General features: G+C 39.0%; 1 protein-coding gene across 1 annotated transcript; it reads right to left on the bottom strand.

Moving 5' to 3' along the window:
• Positions 1 to 1,295: 1,295 nt before the first annotated feature.
• On the bottom strand, positions 1,296 to 21,476 carry LOC113076012 (complement C1q-like protein 4). Its single transcript, XM_026248659.1, has 2 exons — positions 20,063 to 21,476; positions 1,296 to 1,940 (listed from the first exon to the last, which is right to left on the bottom strand). The coding sequence occupies exons 1-2, from the start codon at positions 20,603 to 20,605 to the stop codon at positions 1,761 to 1,763; spliced, it is 723 nt and encodes a 240-aa protein (XP_026104444.1). The 5' UTR covers positions 20,606 to 21,476; the 3' UTR covers positions 1,296 to 1,760.
• Between the last annotated feature and the right edge of the window lie 299 nt (positions 21,477 to 21,775).

Genomic DNA, 21,775 nt, shown 5'->3' with positions numbered 1-21,775 from the left:
TGTCGTTGTTCTTGTTTTTATTTTATTTTCTCTCTCTCTCTCTTCAAGACACTGAATTTTCATTAATAGAACTGACTTTTTTCTTCTTAAATGACTGTAGTAGAGAATATGCATGACAGAAATAATCTTTCCCATATTTATATATTGTTATTTTAGTATTCACCTAACATGTTGCAAGGATTTTGTATAGTCAGCTGTATAAATGTGACAAAAAATGAGGCAGAGGTATTTGTATATTATTTATTATTGAATTGCTTAGGGAATGTTTTTGGTGTTTTGACATGTTATTTGTATAGGTGTATTTGCACATGGCTTGACTTGGGTCGACAACTCCTTCCTGCTGTATTTCTTCGAAAAATGTACCGATACAGGTTATGAATATGTATTAATATTAATAGTTAGAGACACGGTTTTTCAGATTTATCATTCAAACCTTTGGCCTTTTTTATTTGATGAGGTTTCTCATGAAATAGGCACCTTGCTGGGCTTGATATCACAGAAAAATGTATAGAGCTTGATTTATTTATTTGTAACTTCTATAGAAAACATATTCTAAAATATAATACATAAAAACTCATTGATCACTGTGAAAGTGTATTGGCCATTACGTTCCTTCTCTTAAATGAGATTTAGAAATGCTAACTTTGAAATAAATTCTCTTTTAATGGCAAGAAATTAAATTAATTTCTTCTAATTTTGTTTGCCTATTTTCTCTTAAATTGAAAATCGATAAATCTAGAATATCTGTTTAAATTATTCTGCAACATAATGCTAATATGATATAAAATGTTACACTTCATTTGTAAAGTGTAACATTTTCATTTTGATTTCAAACCATACAGAGTTTTATATCGTAATATCTTTTATTAGACTTAAACAGAAGGGAACAACATCCTCCCCTTCATTCATTTCATTTATTTGTGTGATTAAAACATTGTATTTTGGTTACATTTGAATAGTGAAGAGTCTTATTAGCCTTAATCAATACATCAATGTTCTGGACCGGCCCATATTCTTTAGACATATTGGAAATCTATATATCTGGTTGTAGTGAGCCATTGTGTGTAATTACACTCCTGTGTGTCCACATGTATTAGCCATATTTCTAATTCCACACAGACAGCATAAGCAGTTACTTTAAGTCAAATAAATTGAACAAGAAGACTTAGATTAATCACTAGCCCTGCAATGTGTGCGCACGCATATGTGTATATATATATATATATATAAATATATATATATATATATATATATATATATATATATATATATATATATGTGTGTGTGTGTGTGTGTGTGTGTGCACTGCGGCTCCGTCTAGTGAGTGAAAATGACATTTACGCACTAATTTTCTTTCAGGTCCAGCCATGTGTAAATGCATCTCAGTTCACCATTTAAAGCATGTCGACTAGTGAGTTTGAATCTCTGGTTTTGAATGACACACAAAATGGAGACAAGTACACTAACAAGTACACATGAAAATATGAGTGTGTCACTGTCCAGGATAGATATAGACATATATTTATATGCATTGGGAGTAGTGTATAGTTATAATTTACACACATACAAACAGCGTGTCAGAAATTCCCTTGCTTTATGAAAGAAACTGGTTGCGGTTATGTATGTCAAGCCCTTCTGCTCCGTATAAACCATGTCCGTTTCTTTCAAGCCTGGTGTGTGTACGTAGCTGTTTGAGTGTGTGTGAGTGTGTGTGTTCATACACAGTACATCTGAGGGTGTAGAGCAGCATCGTGAGCATGTCAGTCAGCATAGATGAGGAAACCAGAGAACGTGCTGTATTTGTTGGTGTTTCCTCCGTGGACTTTCCCTCCGTCCAGCTGCACACAGACCTCATCTCCTACGTCTAAATGCAGGATCACACTGTTGGAGGCGTAGTCATAATTCTGATCAGCGTCCTGGGCGATAGCGCTGGCCCTCACCTGTCACACACAGGAGAAATGAAGCCATGGTTAGAGGAAGGACACAGAGCAGATCGCAACAATATTCCTGTACACTTGAATGATACTGAAATGTAGATGAAGCATTTATAATCATTTAGTGATGATCATTAGACCAAACAACAAAATATGACTAAAGCGCAACATCATGAAATGTGACATTGGTGACTTTTTCACTATCATATATGAGAGGAGAAATGAATAAGTATGATTTTTGATGTTTCTAAAATAAATGCAGAAACCACTATAACACCATTTTGAGCTTGGAAAGATTTTGATTTGTTAAACCTTTAGAACTAAATGGAATTAATAAATAAATAAATTAATTAATAAAATGTAATATTAGCACAAATTAATAATTTAATATAAATGTTTTGGAATATATATATATATATATATATATATATATATATATATATATATATATATATATATATATATATATATATATGTGTGTGTGTGTGTGTGTGTGTGTGTGTGTGTGTGTGTGTTTAAATAAAAAAAATTTACAGACTAAAATGTAAAGATTTTATTGGAAATATTCTATTATTATTATTATTATTATTATTATTTAATTATAGAAGAGAAATAAGAAAAATAATATTATTAACAAATGAACAACAATTACAAATCATTTTAAAAATTTTAATATTCAAAATAATAAACATAATATTTTTTAATTAAATTAATTGACAAAAATTAGGAATTACAATTGATTTCATGATCTTTCCAGTTCCTTCTGAGGGAAAGAAATAATAGTTACATTTTTTTTTTTTTTTACATTACAGATTATATGCTTTTATAAAATATTGGCAGAAACCACTATAAAACCATTTCCAGGTTGGAAAGATTTAGGTTTGTTCTACAGAACTAGAAAGATACTTAAGACAAAACAGGTTAGAAAATACTGCGCTATAATCATATCTCTTCATATAAATGCTGTCTTGCCTTTTTTATCATCTGTATGGCAGTGGAAAGGAGTCATTATTAAATGATACTCTGACAAGGGCTGGTCAGGTTAAATGGATGCGGCTGCAGATAGCCCGCTGACCTCCACCTCAATTGAGAAAGCAGTCACGCTCTCTCCTATTTATCTGCTGACAGAGATCATGTAGCTAGAACTTTATGGGATGGGTGATGCTAAAACTGTACTATATCTCTTCCTCGTATTGACCTGCTGAATTTAATCACAAGCGCACATATCATGCAAACCGCAATGAGACTGTTTGCTGGAGACTTGGACTCATTTAAATTCTGCTTGAGAGATCAGCCGTATTGACTCCCAGCAGTGGATCTGAAACTTGTTTGTTAACATTTTAAATTGAGATTAGTCATGTGGTCAGATAGAAGTACATTCCTGCATAAAGATGCAATTAAAAAGAACCAAGACCTGTGGTAAAACAGATCCATTAAAGTTTCGTATCCTTGCAATACAAAGCAGAAATTAGCGGTGTGATATTTTATCATAATTGTTTGTATCTGCTCTAAACTCAAGTATTCTAAACAGAAATAAAATGGATAATGTTTTAGCAGACAGGTGTCAGATGACAGACAGTAGTTGTCAGGCATTTTGCTCGGCCGTGTTATAGCCACTCAATCTCTGTCAGGTTTCCTAAATATATGGAGCGAGTCTATCCTAGGAAAAAAATACAATGATATGCACGGTGTCAGTAAACATCCTCATATAACATGCCATCACTCACTCAAATGCCTCTTGTTTTATTGGGTGTGTTATTCCCCTGAGAAACACCCACAACCACAGCCCACATAAAACACACTGACCCCAGACAGAGATAAACTCCTTCCCATATCCATAATCTAATAACCCCACTCCATTACCATCATGATACTGTCAACGTCTGCACAATGTCCTGAGTGGAGACTACAGCCATTTAGATGCTTTATTGAATACCAATCTGTATAATGATGTTAGGGAGGTTTACAATGCAGCGCTGTAGGACAAATATATCAGTTTTAAATTGATTTTGCATAGCAGTGATAGATATTTGTCATTTGTAATTTAAAACAAAATACCATTGCATGTTTAAACAAGCTGTGTAGAGACATAACATTCACTGTGTAACATTAACTGTGAATATTAATAATAATAAAAATCATAAAGAAAGATGTTTTATTAATCAGAATAATAGTAATTATTATTGATCATATTAATTATAATAATTAAATAATACATATATTAATAAAATCAAGATTGTTATAATAATAATAATAATAATAAATAATAATAATATTTTTTTGCCATTTAAATTGTCACAAATATATTTTCCTTTTTAAAAAATGGTAACAATAATAATAACTACAATTATTATTTATCACTTTAATGATAATACTTAAATTAAATCTATTAATCTAATCATTATTGATATACAACTATACTATAAACTACTATAATTTTTGCTATTTAAATGATCACAAATATATTTAAATAAATAAATAAGTTACCCAATCTCTGAGTACTGTTGTTGTGTACTACTTTTAACCGACTCAGCGAATAGTGTCATTTATCTGAGCACAATATGCTGTAGTTAAGTGATTCAATTATTGTGTCAATATCATTTAAAATATATATATTAGTCATGGCAAACTATAATATAGATGTTTAGACGTTTAGATGTGTATATCTTGTTTCATGTGAAGATATTCATTGTGTTGAAGTGTGTTGTGAAAAAGCATTTTTGGCTTGTCCCTGTTCAGCCTGCATCAAACAGTTGTGTTGAGTTGCTAGTCTCTGGAGAAAACCCTTTTCCAACTATATCTAAAAAAACAAATGACTACAGATATAACTATGCAATCTTTCATTTGGGTGAATGCAATCTTTGGTATGTGTGACTGAATACCTATCAGTGCAACAATATTTTCTTTATTTTACACATATCTGAATTATTTTGACTGCAATGCAATTTGAGAAAACTCAAAAAGATCCACAAAGACCATAAAATTGAGGGGGACAATATGTGCATCATTCCACTTCTTGCAGTGACAGTCTGGCCTCCTCTCCCTATCAACGCACAGTGTACGTCATTCTCCTCATTATTTTGGTTAAGTGGGCAAAGGGGCAGTTTCTCCCTCTGGCATACCCTTGTGTTCGATACGACAACACGAGCGGTCACTTTAATTAGCAGACATCCGGCAAAGACCATTTAAGACATTTCTTGGCTTCCATTGATTCTCGTCTTGTATTTTTGGGATCAGTTACACTGAATCTGAGCGCCCGGGGTTTAGACATATCCCGCAAAGCGCGCTTGTTAGATGCTTCCCGGCATTTATCAAATATAAGTGATATGAAAGCTTGTCTTGGAGGGAGCGGGAGAGAGGCATTTTAGGATTACCGTTGACTGCACCGGAGATGGATATTGACATGGGAGCCGACTACTTGTGAAACGCCACGCTTACTTGATCTCAGCGAGATCCTGGCTGTGAGCAGGGACCCTCGGGCCTGCTGGGGGCTTGTTCTGCCAGGCCTTTTCATTAGCAGGGAGGGGAAGGATGGAGCGGGGCACATCTGCGGCAGATTTTTATACATAACCAGAGCCGAGGAGAAAGACAGGGGTTGAAGGTGAAAATAGGAGGGGGAGATTCGGATAACAGTCTGATCAAGCAAAGCTGTTTTGTGAGAGCAGCGAGATGCGAGGGTATATAAAGTCTTGTTTTTATCAGTGATGCCATGCTCCAGCGGTAATAAAACTGACAGGATTCATTCTCTGTGATATACAGACCTCTTAGAGTAGAGACAATGGAAAACTAGCTCTTAAACTTACCTAAGGGATCGAGCACACGGGAGGGGGAAGACTCAAGCAAAAAATAAAAAAGGAACAGTTTTTGAATAGCTCCGTTTCGCCTCAAAGGGAGAATAAAATTTGTTTAGCTTCTTCAGAGAGTTGTGCTTAATTGGGATACTGTAAAAGCGTGGGATTGCATACTAATAGTCCAAGTGCATGCTATAACAGTTACAAGCTCAGTGAACATAGCTTCAATCACTGTGTGGATATAATCAACTGGTTAAAGGGTTAGTTCACCTTAAATGTAAATTTGGTGATCATTCACTCACTCTCATGTCATTCTAAATCATTATAAGACAAAAAAAAGATGCTTTGAGGAATGTCAGGGTTTAAAACGACTTTGGTCCCTATTGACTGCCATTGACTCAAAAGCACACTTTTTTTTTTTTGCAGAAGAAAGAATCTCATACACGTGTGAATACATGATGTCAGAATTGTCATTTTTAGTTGAACTATCTCTTAAAAGTGACACCATGTAAAATGTAATGAGTATGTAATGAGTTTTATACCATTTCCCTTAAAATTATTTGGCAATTGACTATAGTCCAATTTCAGTATGTGCAAAAATTGATTAGGTTTTATTGTGGGCGGAGCCTATCTGGTGGCAGAAAATGACAGTTTTAACTTAGCAGTCTAAGCAAGCCATAAAATAAAATTACAAAAAATGTAATCTTGAGTTTATATTAAAGAATTATTTATAATTCTTTAAATTCTAAGATTATATCTTACAATTCTGGTAAGAAAAGTCAACTTGTCATTCTCTCTTTTTCCCTCAGACCAGAATCATGAGTTTATAATGAGTTTCATGAGTTTTTTCTCAGAATTGACAAACTCGCAATTGCTGAGTTGAATGAAGTCAGAATTTAGAGAGAATTGTGAGACAAAATAGGTAAATGGTATGTTTTAGGTTTAAATAGTATTTCAAGCTTTAACTATAGGGCTAATACCCCATGTGAATATTATATAGACCTATTTTTCAAATCTAATTTATGCTTTAAAACAGGGTTATCACAGCAGGTTTCGTCCATGGTTTGTCCATTTAAACGCCTGCGACTCTGCGTTTAGCTTCAAATGGCGTCTTTGACAACATTATTATATAAAAATTATCTGCATTCTGATTCTGACATCCAAAGGCACAACAACATAGTTTTTCTCTTATTCCATGGATTTTTCCTTCCATTTGTTACCAGTGTTTTTCTGCCACCACAATACACGCACAGCTGCAAGTGATGTAATTGTGACGTTTACTCCAAATTGATCTATATGCACGGTTACTTCCAGCTCAGTAATTTCCGGTCAATGTGCTATAAGGGGATTGCCCTTTGCTCGATTTCTCTACATAATCCATTCACAATTTGAAGAAATGTTTTTTTTTTGTCTAAGAAGACCAAACACCCACATGTACAGTTTAAGGAATTACAAACACGGTAGTCAAGAATTAGGTGAGTGAATCTGCTAAATTGTGCAATTTGTCATTTCATTACAATGACTGACAGTCATAAAGCAAACAGATAGAACAAAACATCAGACAAGCCACTGTCAAAAACAGAGCTGTGCATTAAAGGGGTCATCATACACTACATGCACATTTACAAGTTGTTTGAACTGAAATGTGTGTTGGAAGTGTGTACACAAACCCCCTTTAATGATAAAAATCCACCCAGTGTTTTTTTTTTTTTATCTTGTTAAATCATTTCCCCTTTCTCAAATCAAGCTGATCTCAGATGCCTGTTTGTGTGACATCCTGAGTGAGCTGTCATCAGTCTGCCATTGTTTCACCACCGTAGTAGATGTAGACAAAGGCTGTGTTCCATTTCACTTTTAGACATGCACTCGTGAACTTCCCACCGCCATTTTGAAGTGTTCTCCACTTCTTCAAGTCGACGAGAGACATTTACAACATATCCTCGACCACTTGATTTTGACATAGGGAGCCAATCTGCTTCAGATGCACACACGATTTAGACTTATATTTTTTCCTGCATGTCATGTGCGGGGCTCCGTACACGAGACTTCTTGTATTTGCTATACTTTATACTTCAGTACAGTAAAAGTACTAAAATTTGTTATAATAGCAAAAGCAAAATCCAAAAGCAAGATGTGAAAAAACAAGGGAGTTGAAATGGCAACTGAGTGATCTTCTGCTGTCATCTACTGGTTATAATGGTAATTTCATATCATTTTCATATTAAAGGGACATATGGTGCGATTTAAATTTTTCTTTCTCTTTGGAGTGTTACAAGCTTTTGGTGGATAATAAAGATCTGTAAAGTTGCAAAGACTAAAGACTCAAATCCAAAGAGATATTCTTTATAAAAGGTAAGACTCTCCCTTTAAACGCCCAAAAACGGCTCGTTCTAACACACCCCCACATGTCTACGTCACTATGTGGAAATATTTGCTTAACGCCACTCAAATGTTCATGCAATGACTTTGTAGAAAACTACATGTTTGAGAGAGGCGGGGCATAGAGGACCAACAATAATGTACAGCATTTGAAAAATAATGTGTTTTTTGAATATTAAAGTATGTCAACATATTCTGTTTCACCAAATACACAAAATAATGATCTTTAAAAAAGCATCATATGACCCCTTTAAAAGTCTTTGTTTTCCGCCAGGAGACATTTTTGGCAATTTTTTTCATGTCATCTTTATGAATAAAAAGTGAATCTTTAAAGTGAATTTTACTGCAAAGCTGTAGAATTGAGAAATAATAAAGGCTTTACAACATTATAAGTGTTTTTAAAATATGTTCAAGACTATAAAAGTAAGTTATTGATTTTCAAGAATGCCATTATCATGTTGTTTACGAGATAGCATCGCTAACTAGCTAAAATTTACCTAAAAGGTTATGATAATGTTTAGTTGTCAGCATTTAAATATACAATTAAGTTCCTAGGTACTCTCCTGGGATTCCCAGGCTCAGCATTTAAAATGATATGTTGTTAAAAGCTGTTAAATAACATGAAACTGTATGTTATTGCCGTGATCATTATTTACAGTGGTGCAGTTATTTTGTTTCTCAGTTTCTGACAAGAACGGGGAAGGAGAGGTTTCTGTGAGGGTCTCAAGTGTCTCTACCTATTTATGTCTCTACCTTATTTATGTGGAAGTTCTAAAGAACGCTCCGTGCATATGTTCAATTAAAAGGTGTGCAATTAGAGATCACCACAATTAGAGATGACCAAATACACTCATTATATCGCTACCGGACTATGCACATGTCATTGCACTGGGAGACATTTATTAGAGCAGGTACTGGTCATTAACAGACAGGCGATGACATTTTTAACACTAGCGTGTGAAAGAGCTCGACCTTTTGGAGGTCTATTAAAAGAGCATGTGACAGGTGAAAAAGGGGGAAAAGAAATGGTGGAACGATTAAGCAAGAGAAAGGACAGAGTGTAGATTAGTCTACTTTGAACAGAGGTTCAGACAAAGGGTTTGGGAAACTACATTGAAGCGGAGGGACCATAAATTAAAAGATTAACAGCACACAACACGTTAATTATGAGGAAGAAGCATGCAGATGCTAAATCAGAGATGATGTATGACCCTGGTGTCATATTTTGACTTGCATTAGCATTAACGCAAACAAACCATTATTCCACAAGGACGATAAAAGAACCACCAATAATGCTAGCAGCATCAAATGCTTTTAACAAATCTCTTCATATGTTTATAGATCTTTATGCACTTATTCTATCAGCAGAGGTTTTTATCTGATTATACAGAATAAAAATTAGAAGTTATTATTAAGTGATGTGCGATTTTTGACCCAAACAACATTTTGATGGGATCTGACAAGTAAAAATATTTTCTTGCCTATAGAATTCCTTTCAGCTGTGGCAGACGCTGTGATACAGTGGCTAAATGCACAATGATGAAATTTCATTATGAATCCCTTTCAGTGGGCAATACACCAAATTAATTACAAGAAAAATGAAGATGACCTCATTAAATATTGATGGGGGCACTATTGATATATGATCACACCACTAATCCTTTCCATCTGTTATGAATTATTGTAACAAAAAAATGACATATTCATCTACTCTGATATATTGGCACAGTTTACAGATAAACTAAAATGCAAAAATCCTAAACTAAAAGGCAGTGTAATATGGGTTACTCTTTAATTAATTAAATGTTCTAAAAGTTTAAGTTTTAAATATCACATATCCTGAAATAAACAACCAATATATATTAAAGTAGGTTTAACATGCAATGGTGTGGAAAAAATTTGATAAGGATTGGGCTTGCTAACAAAAGAAGTCAGTGAGCAGACAATTAATTTAAAATTAATTTAAAATTCATTAAAAACAATATTCATCATAAACAAATTTGACATTGTTCGAAAGCAATATATGTAGGAAAAAAGTTATTAAAGAAACATAATGAAAATTGAATATAATCCATTCTTTTAAAGTTCTTTCTCTCTCTCTAAAATTTAGAAAATGTCCTGTAATTGAATCCTCATCCCTATAAGAAAGATCTAAATGATTTCAAATGTCTCTTTAGTTTTCAGTCCCGCTTACCTGTGAATTTTCTTTATTATCCACCTACATAATTTCCATTTCAAGTGGTACCAAAGGGTGCTAACTCACAGATCATTCAACAGTGACACTCTCACCAAACTCCTGGGACACTTTAGCCTCACATGTCTGAGGTCCTACAACATCAGGCCATCACAATGGCACCAGTTGGTATCAAGAGACCAGCTTTCACTATCTGTCAAAACCACTGCACAGACAATGATCAGCCAGATGGTCATGCGGGCCTGCAAGCAGGTACAGCAACATGCATGACACACTCTAGAGGATACCTGAGATACTTTTTTTCTCTTAATTAGCACCCTAACATTCACAGACAGCCATAATTAGCAAACAAATGCTAATGTCAGGATCCAGTCTTTTTATCTTTAAGATTCCTTGTTAACCTGTCAAACCGTGACATGTTTGGTGCTTCTCCATCTGTCTGTGGCTCTGTATTCATTTTTGTCCATGCGTATAAGCCTCCCAGAAGTCTCGTCTCTCTGCCCACTGTCTGCAGCTTTCTATTAAGCCATCTATCTTCCTTTCCTACCCTGATCTTTCTGTCAACCAGCCTAGGTGATTCTGCCATACTCTTAACTGTCATGGCTACCCTTGCGTCCTTCTCAGTCTGTCTCACAATTCACTCCTGCTCTTGAGCTTGTGGGCCACTGTGATAAAGCGAGCACCACTACTCGCTTTGGGGGGGAAGGGTTCAACTTTTTAGTTGTGGGAGTCCATGAGGGAGAAAAAAATATGGCTTACTCGCACAGCACTTCCGTGCAGGGTGTATTTTATTTACAGTGCCAATAAACAAGACAGTCCACAGTGAAGAACATTTACAAGTGCATGAGACCCTAAAAAAAAAACTAAAGTATCAAAGGAACAACAAAACAAGAAAACAAAATGAAAACTGTATCCACAATATACAATACACTGGTGTTTGGCTCGAGGTTCCACTGTAACTCTCTCGCTGACTTGGTTAACAAGTCCCGAATGGAGTCTTGCCTCCCCTTTTATATTCCAGACTCCGCCCCTTTTCGGCATAATTAATTCAAGGGTAAGTAATTACAACAGGTTCCCACCCTTTTGATCTTTCACACATTTCTAGACACCTTAAAAACAACATTACGTAATTTCCAACAATTATTCAAAAGAGCACCTATTCATTACTCACATTACATAGAAGTAAAAATATTTGACACATTTGTTAAATATAATTCCCCCCACACACAGAAGACAATGGTTTCGCCTGCTTTCAGCGGTGCTGCGCCGACGCGATTAATCAATACGTCATAAAAGGCCGCCCTCCGTGCGCTCTGTTTGGCCGACGCAACATTTACCCGCTGGAAGACAGTCGACTCTCCTCTAACAAACATTTAATCGACTATAGATACAACAAGACAAAGACAAGGACAGTGTATGAGTGTGTGTGTGTGTGTGTGTGAAAAATGATCGGTAAGAGACGGGTTTAAAGGGAAACGCTAGGTGGAGAAATGTCCGTGTGCCATCGGCCTGGCGTGTGCACCCGCTTTGCCGTCAGCAGAAATAGCAGGTAAGGAGAGGGGAATGAAAAGTGAATGGGGTATGTATGCAGGGGTGTGTATGTGTGCGTGCGTGCCCAGCGAGGTGTCTACTTCACCACATCACCTCCCCCTTCTCTCGGCCGCGTACTGTCCAGGGTACCGTGACAGGTAGTCGGCAACCACGTTCTGCCGTCCTGGTCTGTGCCGCACCTTGAATTTGTAGGGTTGGAGGCTTAGGTACCACCTCATTACTCTGGAGTTGTGGTCTTTCATTGTCTGAATCCACGTTAGTGCTCGGTGGTCGGTGTCCAGATCAAACTCCCTCCCTAGGAGATAATATCTTAGGCTTTCAAGGGACCACTTGATAGCGAGACACTCTTTCTCCACAGTTGAGTACCTTGACTCTCTAGGCAACAGCTTCCTGCTGATGTAGACCACTGGTTTTTCTGCCCCCACGTCCCCCTGGGCCAGGACAGCCCCAACTCCGGTGGCTGAGGCATCTACCTGGACCAGGAATCTCTGATTGAAATCAGGGCTTTGTAGGACCGGACTGGAGCACATCCTCTCCTTGAGAGTTCTGAAGGCTGCCTCACAGTCCTCGGTCCACTCAATCGGGCTTCTTGCAGCTTTCGCCAGTAGATTAGTAAGAGGTGTTGCGATGGTGGCGAAGTCCGGAATGAACCTCCTATACCAACCCACTAGGCCCAGAAAGGATCGCATCTCTTTTTTTGTCTTAGGCCTTGGACTTCTTTGGATGGCTTCGACTTTGTCCACCTGGGGTCTCAGCTGGCCATTGCCTAAGTGATATCCAAGGTAACTGGTCTCCTGCCTTGCCCACTCACATTTCCTTACATTGAGGGTGAGTCCTGCTTCTTGAATTCGTCTCAGGGTATTTTTTAGATGTTCCAGATGTTCCTCCCAGGAGTTACTGAATATCACCACGTCATCCAGGTAGGCAGCTGCCCACCCCTCACACCCCTGAAGCACCTGGTCCATTAGCCGTTGGAATGTTGCAGGTGCTCCATGTAGGCCAAAGGGAAGGACCGTAAAATGGTACAGCCCCATCGGTGTTCTGAACGCCGTGTACTGTCGGGAGTCATTGTCAAGAGGCACCTGCCAATATCCCTTGCACAGGTCCAAGGTGGTGATGTACTGGGCCTGTCCAATTCTCTCCAGCAAGTCATCTATTCGCGGCATGGGGTAAGCATCAAAGCGGGACTGTGCGTTCAGCTTGCGGAAGTCTATGCAGACACGTAGTGTTCCATCCTTTTTCGGGACAATGACTACAGGACTGCTCCACTCACTTCTGGATGGCTCAATCACCCCCATTTCCAACATCATCTTTACTTCTTCTTTTAAGGGTTCCACCAACCTTTCGGGGACCCGGTATGGTCGCTGCCTTGATGGTGTCGGGTCAGTGAGGTGGATCGTGTGGTGGATTAACTTGGTCCTCCCCGGCCGCTGGCAGAACAAAGCAGGGAACTGTTCCAGGAGGCTTTGCAGCTGAGCTCTGTTGGAGTCCGACAGGTGCTCCAAATTTACTTCTGCTGGTTCTCTCTGTGCCCTGGCTTCTGGTTCCTCATCCATCACTTCAGTCACTTCCCTCACCATCATTGTCATCCCTTTCGTTACGGGTGGTTCCTTCCATTCCTTGAGCAGGTTGATGTGATACGTCTGCTTGACTTTCCCTTTATCTGGATGGTGTATTTCATAGGTCACCGGTCCCATTTTCCTTACCACAGAATATGGTCCTTGCCATTTGGCCAACAGCTTGTTGGTTGATGTTGGTAACAGTAGTAGTACTTTCTGTCCTGGTTGTAACTGCCTATGTCTTGCGTTCTGGTCGTACCACGTTTTCTGTGCTTTCTGTGCTTCCTTCAGGTTCTCTCTTGCCTGGTCTTGATAACGCTCAAGCCGATCCCTCATCTCCAGCACATACTGAACAATGCCCTTCCCCTCTTCTCTGCAAGCAGGATCCTCCCAGCTCTTCCGTATCAGGTCTAGGGGTCCTTGAACTTGCCAGCCGTATAAGAGCTCGAAAGGGGAGAAACCCGTTGAAGCTTGGGGTACCTCTCGATAAGCGAACAGTACAAATGGAAGCCATTTATCCCAGTCACGGCCCGTGTCTGACACAAACTTCCGCAGCATGTTCTTCAGTGTCTGGTTAAACCGCTCCACTAAGCCATCTGTCTGTGGATGGTATGCACTGGTTCTGATGGCTGTGATGCCCAGCTGGCGGTGAAGCTGCCCCATTAGACGTGAGGTGAAGTTTGTCCCTTGGTCGGTCAGAATCTCCTCAGGGATTCCTACCCTGGAGAACAGCTGTACGAGGGCTTGGATGATCTTCGATGTGGTAATGGAACGGAGTGGGAAAGCTTCAGGGTATCGGGTCGCATAGTCACATATCACCAGGATATATTGGTGTCCTGCACTGCTCTTCTCAAGTGGCCCCACAATGTCCATGGCGATGCGCCTGAAGGGAGTAAAGACAACAGGGAGAGGATACAAGGGTGCTCGACCCCGCTGTGGCACAGCACTGGTCTTCTGACATGTTGCACATGTGTTACAGTATGTCTGTACGTCAGTGTAAAGTGAAGGCCAGTAAAATCGTGAAATTATGCGAGTGTATGTTTTCTGCTGTCCCAAGTGACCAGCCCATGGAATGGTGTGTGCGAGGTGCAAGACAAGGGGTCTACAACATTTAGGAACAATTAAACGAGTAACATCATTGGCTTGCAGGTACAGCACTTCATTCACAATAACAAACTTTTCATCACACAAATTTGAACTTTTCCCACTGGCAGCTTTTTCAAACAGTGACTTAAGTGACTCATCCTTTCTTTGCAGTTCCCCAATGTTCTCTGGGATCCTCCAGTCATCGGCTTTGAGGCCCTCCCCAGAGGCCTTAGGGACTGGAGAACCCAGATACTTTTCAAGCCGACGTTGACAACGTGGTTTTCTTGGGCCCTTGGTTCCACCCTGCAGCAGACTACTGTGGAAGTCTGGCAGTGGCTGCAAACCTGTTTTTACTTGAGCCCGGGTAACAGCAGGACATGACTTATGTACAGTGGCAGTGTTAACAATAGTCTCAGAATTCACAGAGGCTTGCAGCAAGTCATAAAGTATGGGTAAGTCACCTCCCAAGATCATATCAGCAGGCAGTCCATCCACTATAACAACATTCATCAGAAATGCCTGTTCTTGTACACACACAACTACCTCAGCTCTGGGGTAGTGCCGTATATCCCCATGCACACACTGGATAGCTGTGGTGGTTGCATAATCCACATTTGAAACATAACATGGCTTTAGGAGAGACAGGGAACTACCAGTGTCCAACAGGGCTTTCACAACATGTCCATCAACAGTTACATCACATAAAACTTGACTCTCCCCTCTAGAGTCAATATCTCTGTCCTCTTCCCGGGGGACATAACAAAACCCTGTCAACTTTGTCTTACGAGCAGGACACACTGCAGCTTTGTGCCCCGGCTGCTGACAGTAAAAACAAATCAGTTCTTTTTCCCCTGTTGACTTCGGGCTTGGTACCTTGTCCAACAGTTCAGCACGACCCCTCTCAGTCCCAGTGTGAATACGGACAGTACCTTTAGGTGGTTGAGTACGTGGACCTCCGCGATGAGCGTTCAGGTATTGCTGAGCCAGCTTAGCTGCCGCCAGTCCAGATGTTGGCTCATGCTCTCTTACCCAGGTGCGAGCGTCGTATGGAAGTACCCGTAGTAATTGCTCCAGAATGATGGCCTCACCAATCTCCTCCTTGGAGTGCTCCCTCGGTCGTACCCATCGCTGATACAGGTTCTTTAAGCGATGGTAGGTCTCAGTTGGTGATTCTCCAGCTGGAACAGCAGGTGATCGGAACCTCTGCCGGTAAGTTTCTGCTGATATGTTGAATTTCTCCAGCAACGCCTCCTTCAGATCCTCATACACCTCTGCTTGCTCCTCATCCATCGCCAGGTATGCCTCCAATGCTTGCCCAGTCAATAGAGGAACCAGATGATAGCTCCATTCTTCCTCAGGCCACCTCCAGCTCCTGGCCAGACGCTCAAAACGCCGAAGATAATTCTCAATATCTTCCCCCTGCTGGAAGACCGGCATTTTAAGTTCAGCTCGTTGTCTCGGCTCTCTGATCACAGGAACACTTGGGGAGTCACGGTCATGTGCTGGTCTGTGTTGTGTGGACACCCTCTGTCTAGCTGGTGTTGGTAGCTCCATTCGTGGGCTCTCACTGTCAGACGAACTCCCAACTGGCCGAGTTGTCTGTTGGATAGACTCACGCAGTTCTCTGAGCTCCTGCAGATATCTCTCCTCTCTCTGCTGTTGTGCATCTAGGAACTGGCGCATTAGGGAAACCATTCCCTCACCGGCTGTAGCGACTGGAGCGATTGGCTCTGTCCGTGGTGAGCTAGACTTTTTGGAAGTATCAGGAAGCCCTGCCACAACTTCCTCTTCCTCTGTAGTCTCCGCCGAATCCCATGCCACATCCTCCATTGCCGCTGCCTTCACCTGTGACCGCAACCCAGCTCTGGGTTTTCTGCCTTTTGGCGCTGTTTTGCGAGTAGCCATCCCACCACTGCCACCAAATGTGATAAAGCGAGCACCACTACTCGCTTTGGGGGGGAAGGGTTCAACTTTTTAGTTGTGGGAGTCCATGAGGGAGAAAAAAATATGGCTTACTCGCACAGCACTTCCGTGCAGGGTGTATTTTATTTACAGTGCCAATAAACAAGACAGTCCACAGTGAAGAACATTTACAAGTGCATGAGACCCTAAAAAAAAAACTAAAGTATCAAAGGAACAACAAAACAAGAAAACAAAATGAAAACTGTATCCACAATATACAATACACTGGTGTTTGGCTCGAGGTTCCACTGTAACTCTCTCGCTGACTTGGTTAACAAGTCCCGAATGGAGTCTTGCCTCCCCTTTTATATTCCAGACTCCGCCCCTTTTCGGCATAATTAATTCAAGGGTAAGTAATTACAACAGGTTCCCACCCTTTTGATCTTTCACACATTTCTAGACACCTTAAAAACAACATTACGTAATTTCCAACAATTATTCAAAAGAGCACCTATTCATTACTCACATTACATAGAAGTAAAAATATTTGACACATTTGTTAAATATAATTCCCCCCACACACAGAAGACAATGGTTTCGCCTGCTTTCAGCGGTGCTGCGCCGACGCGATTAATCAATACGTCATAAAAGGCCGCCCTCCGTGCGCTCTGTTTGGCCGACGCAACATTTACCCGCTGGAAGACAGTCGACTCTCCTCTAACAAACATTTAATCGACTATAGATACAACAAGACAAAGACAAGGACAGTGTATGAGTGTGTGTGTGTGTGTGTGTGAAAAATGATCGGTAAGAGACGGGTTTAAAGGGAAACGCTAGGTGGAGAAATGTCCGTGTGCCATCGGCCTGGCGTGTGCACCCGCTTTGCCGTCAGCAGAAATAGCAGGTAAGGAGAGGGGAATGAAAAGTGAATGGGGTATGTATGCAGGGGTGTGTATGTGTGCGTGCGTGCCCAGCGAGGTGTCTACTTCACCACAGCCACCCACTGGGGTGCCATACTGAACATGGCCTCCACAATGAAGATGCAAGACGACTGTGTCAAAACTTGATTTTAAGATGAAGGTTAAAAACTATAATTTATTTCACTGCTTATTTTTTCTGTTTTGGTGTTGTTCCTTTAAAGCTTCTTCTGTAAAAGTGTTTCTTCAACAATAGTCACTTTATTTATGTGGGCTTTTAAAAATAAAATTCCATTAAAACACACTATTCTCACTAGTTCAATTCATTTGTCTACCAACAATGTTTAATATAAAATATAGGGATTCAAATTATTTAAAGATTAATATATACACAGTTCTAAAAACATAATATTTTTATGATGGATTTTTATATTTTAATGTTGGAAACATCTGGATCTGGTCCAAAGGTAAAGCAATAAGATCTATACATAAAGGCATTTACATTTTCAAAATACTAAATTAATTTCATTTTTTTTTCAGTTAAATAAATTAAAACATTTCTTAAAAAAAAAAAGAAATATTATAATAAACAAAAAGAAGTCTGTGAATTAAAATATGTACACAAATATGTAAATCAAAAATTGCCTATTGTTAAAGTTTACATAAAATATTCTGCATTTTAAGGTAATATACAGACCACTGAAACACTACAAATGTTTATTCATTTGAACTTAAAAATTGTTGAACTGGCTCCTAAAGATTGTAACTTGGTTCATTTCTGAATGGATCAACGTTTTTGAACCAATCAGTTGAAATAAGTGATTCAATGAGTCACTCATAATCACTTGTTGCCACCTACTGTCTGAAAAGACAACTGTCTGTGACACTGTTTTGCAAGAGATTTGAATTGAAATTATGATCTTTTAATTAATAATCATGAAGCTGCTTCACAAGCTATAACACAAAGAAAAAGAGTAAACATGTTTTAATAAAAAAATTCCATTTATTTGAAGAAACACCCTTATATGTAATTGCGATTCTCCACTCCAAAGCCTTTGACTTTCTGTGAACTCTGTGTTTCGGATATAGGCCTATAATATTCAATAGACATGGCTGTTTGAACATCCTTTTTTCAGCATTCAAAAATAACCTTTTACAAATTAAAATAAACCTCCTTATCCCAACGGACCACTGTCTGCTTTCAGATGACACTTCTGAGAATTCCAGTCTCTCAGCATCTGTCAAAAAATCTAGCATCCTTTTCACTTAAATATGCTCTGTACTTTCCATAGGTAGCTGCACAAATCAGCATCCTAGGAGCTCTTTAAAATCTTAAAGGCTACAAAAATTGTCATTTGTGTCACAAATGGACTGCTGACTGTATTTTAGGGGCTTGGGGAAGTGTCATTCCATTTGCAGTTTATTTGGTGTAGTGAGCAGTTAACCCACACACTTCTCTATTACATTTCAGGTCCTAGAGAGGAGTGAAGCAGTGCCACCTGATGTGCTCGAAATGGACATAATTGAGTGGACCAGAAAGATAATTAATGAGCAATCAATGAACATGCAAAAGAAGGGGGCACGTTTAGCATGCAGTGGATGCAATCTAAGAGTTATGAATGATTTAACAGCGGAAGCAGACTTGCATGACAATACAAAACTGTACGAGCCAGTCCAATTTAATCTACTATGTCTCTTATCAATTTTACAGGTGGGCCACTATATTAAACCAGAGGGTTTTTCTTTTTTCTTTTTACAACGTAACACCAGACCTTCATTGCACAGTGAAATACAAATAAACATTTATTGTGTGCTTGGGTAAAACTGTTCATAAAAGGATATGTTACGATTGCCTCTCAAATAAAAAGGTCCAAGAGTGTGTCTTGATCTACAAAGGTCATACAGTCACTTAAAAACACTTCAGATAAACCTTTTCTCCTCTTGCTCATTTCCTGCCTTCAGACTTTAATTAATGTCAATGAATCAACGAATGACTAAATGTGGATACTTATTTTTTTTGTACATTCATTATTTAACTGGCAGTGGACCACACCATGACAGCTTTAACTGTTGAGTCGTATGACACATTTTTCGTTGATGAGTGAGATGTAAATATGATATTATTAAATTGTCAAAACATATAGCAATGCAACTGAGATAGTTTGGACAAACAGATAAGATATTCATGTCACAATTTTCCTTTTAGTCTTCTCCTGGTCAGCCTTGCAAAACAATACATCTGCGTCTAATTTACGTCCACGTTATTTAGTGCGATAATCAATTATACAATTTAATAGGAATTTTAATAAGAAAAAAATCTCATAATCCAACTATTCTGACTCCTCTAAATGAAGTTGACCTTAGTGGTGAAGCTCAATGTAGCGAACTGAGGAAAGAAGAAACTACTTCTTACTTTTCACTGCACACATAATATCTATAATAAAGTCCCCAAAATGAAATTCCTTTATCATTTACTCATACTTATGTCATTATACCCCTGTATAAGATGATATTTTGAAAAATGTCTCAGGTTTTTAGTTTTAAAAATGAAAGTCAATGTAGTTCAGTGTTGTTTTGGAAACATTCTTCAAAATATCTTCATTTTGTGATACAGAAGTATCAAAGTCATACGGGTTTGGATGAAATTATAGATGTTAATGATTATAGTTTTTTGTTTTTTTTTTCATTTTGGGGTGAACTATCCTTGAGTCAAAGATTTCATTTCAACCAAACAATGATAAATTCTTACCTGTCCATTCTTCTTGAGGTCCGCCCACATACTGGTCCCATCTCCTCCTCTCATCAGGACATGGTATGTGAAGAAGTAGATACCAGGTAGAGGGCATGTAAATTTTCCAGTGCTGGGCTCATAGTAGTTGCCAACATTGGTCACCACATCATCAAACTTGAGCACATCAGTGCCTTCATGCTGCTTGCGCAGGCCTGCGTAAAATGCAATCTTAGGGCTGTAGACTGATGGCACATAACCACCAGGCCCAGGACCAGGAGGCCCTTGTGGCCCTGGCTTTCCAGGCTCTCCAGGTGGTCCTCGTGGACCAGGCGGTCCTGGCATTCCCGAAGGTCCTCGATACCCAGATTTCCCTTTCCGGTTTGGAAAATCAACAGGTGCGGGTGAAACAGCCGTTAGCTCCTGGCCATGAGATGTGGTGTAGGGGTCACAAACCATCCGACAACTTCCTAGCATTTCATAATGGCTTCCCGCATTGCCGGCTCCTCCTCCTTTAGTGTTGTGAACCAGTAGAGGGATGGTGACCAGGAGAATCAGAACCATGGCCACACCTACTGCCGCTCCTATAACACGCTTGCGACGACTGATCCGGGAGGCAGCAAGCGTTAGAAAGTCCTCCTCTCCTTTAGATGGGATGGTGCCCGCCAGCGTGAAAGGTGGAGAAAAACTCACTAAAGTGTGAAGGTAAATGTATGTTTGGGTACAAAAGAACAGCCAAAGAGCCACAGATATCTATAGAGCAGTGAGTAGAAGGATAGCAGATGAATTTATGGATGAGACAAGGAGACCAAGAAGGGTGTGGAGCTTACAGAAAAAAACGGTGCAATGGGACTTGTGGTAGGACAGAGTGGAGAGCCACAGGAAGATCTGAAGGAATGAAAAGGAACAGTGGAGGCTGCAACAGAAAGGTGTGGCACGGTAAAGAATGATTAAGAAAGATGATTACGGGATCACACAGTTTATGGTCACGTATTATATATTAACAATAGAAATTAAATGCAATATGGTGTTTTTTAAAGTGTTGGAATTTCCTGGTTAATAACAATACAGATATTTTCATTCATCCCCTTGCTTGTTAACATTAAATATACAATGAATACTCCAATACACAAAAGATGCTTTGAGGTTTTCCTTTGCATAAGCGAACAAAAATGAACTGTTTTTCTTTTTTCCACTTCAAAGTTCCTGTCCACCTGACAAAAGCTGTGCAATTTAGAAACTGCAAAATTCAGTTCATGAGAGATGAAATCACAAAGGTATCTGCTTGCACAACAAAATTAAAATCAAGTCCAACTAAATAGCTATCTAAAAGATGTGACAAAAAAATCTGTCATCCAATGTTCCACGTTTCAAAATAAACTGATCCCACACAATGAAATTTGTCCAACGCCCTGCATCAAAAACCTGATGAGCCACAATGTATCGATCCTTCAGAATATTATTATTATTTATTTTTAAGGGATAAATGAAAGACCCCTGTAGTCGCTCTGGCAGGTCAGGAAACTTCCACAGAAACTGAACTAAAGGAGGAAAAACACAAACAGACAATAAGAAAAATTTGTGGAGGCTATATTTCATGTTATCTGTGTACACACGCGCGCACACACAGGCACACACACACCAGTTTTATCCTAGATTAAACATGCTGAAAGTATATATATATATATATATATATATATATATATATATATATATATATAATTAATTACAATT

This window comes from Carassius auratus, unplaced genomic scaffold (genome assembly GCF_003368295.1).
Source record: "Carassius auratus strain Wakin unplaced genomic scaffold, ASM336829v1 scaf_tig00018297, whole genome shotgun sequence".
NCBI lineage: Eukaryota > Metazoa > Chordata > Actinopteri > Cypriniformes > Cyprinidae > Carassius > Carassius auratus.
The sequence above is the reverse complement of the archived record's forward strand: the minus strand, read 5'-3'. Positions and strand labels throughout refer to the sequence as shown.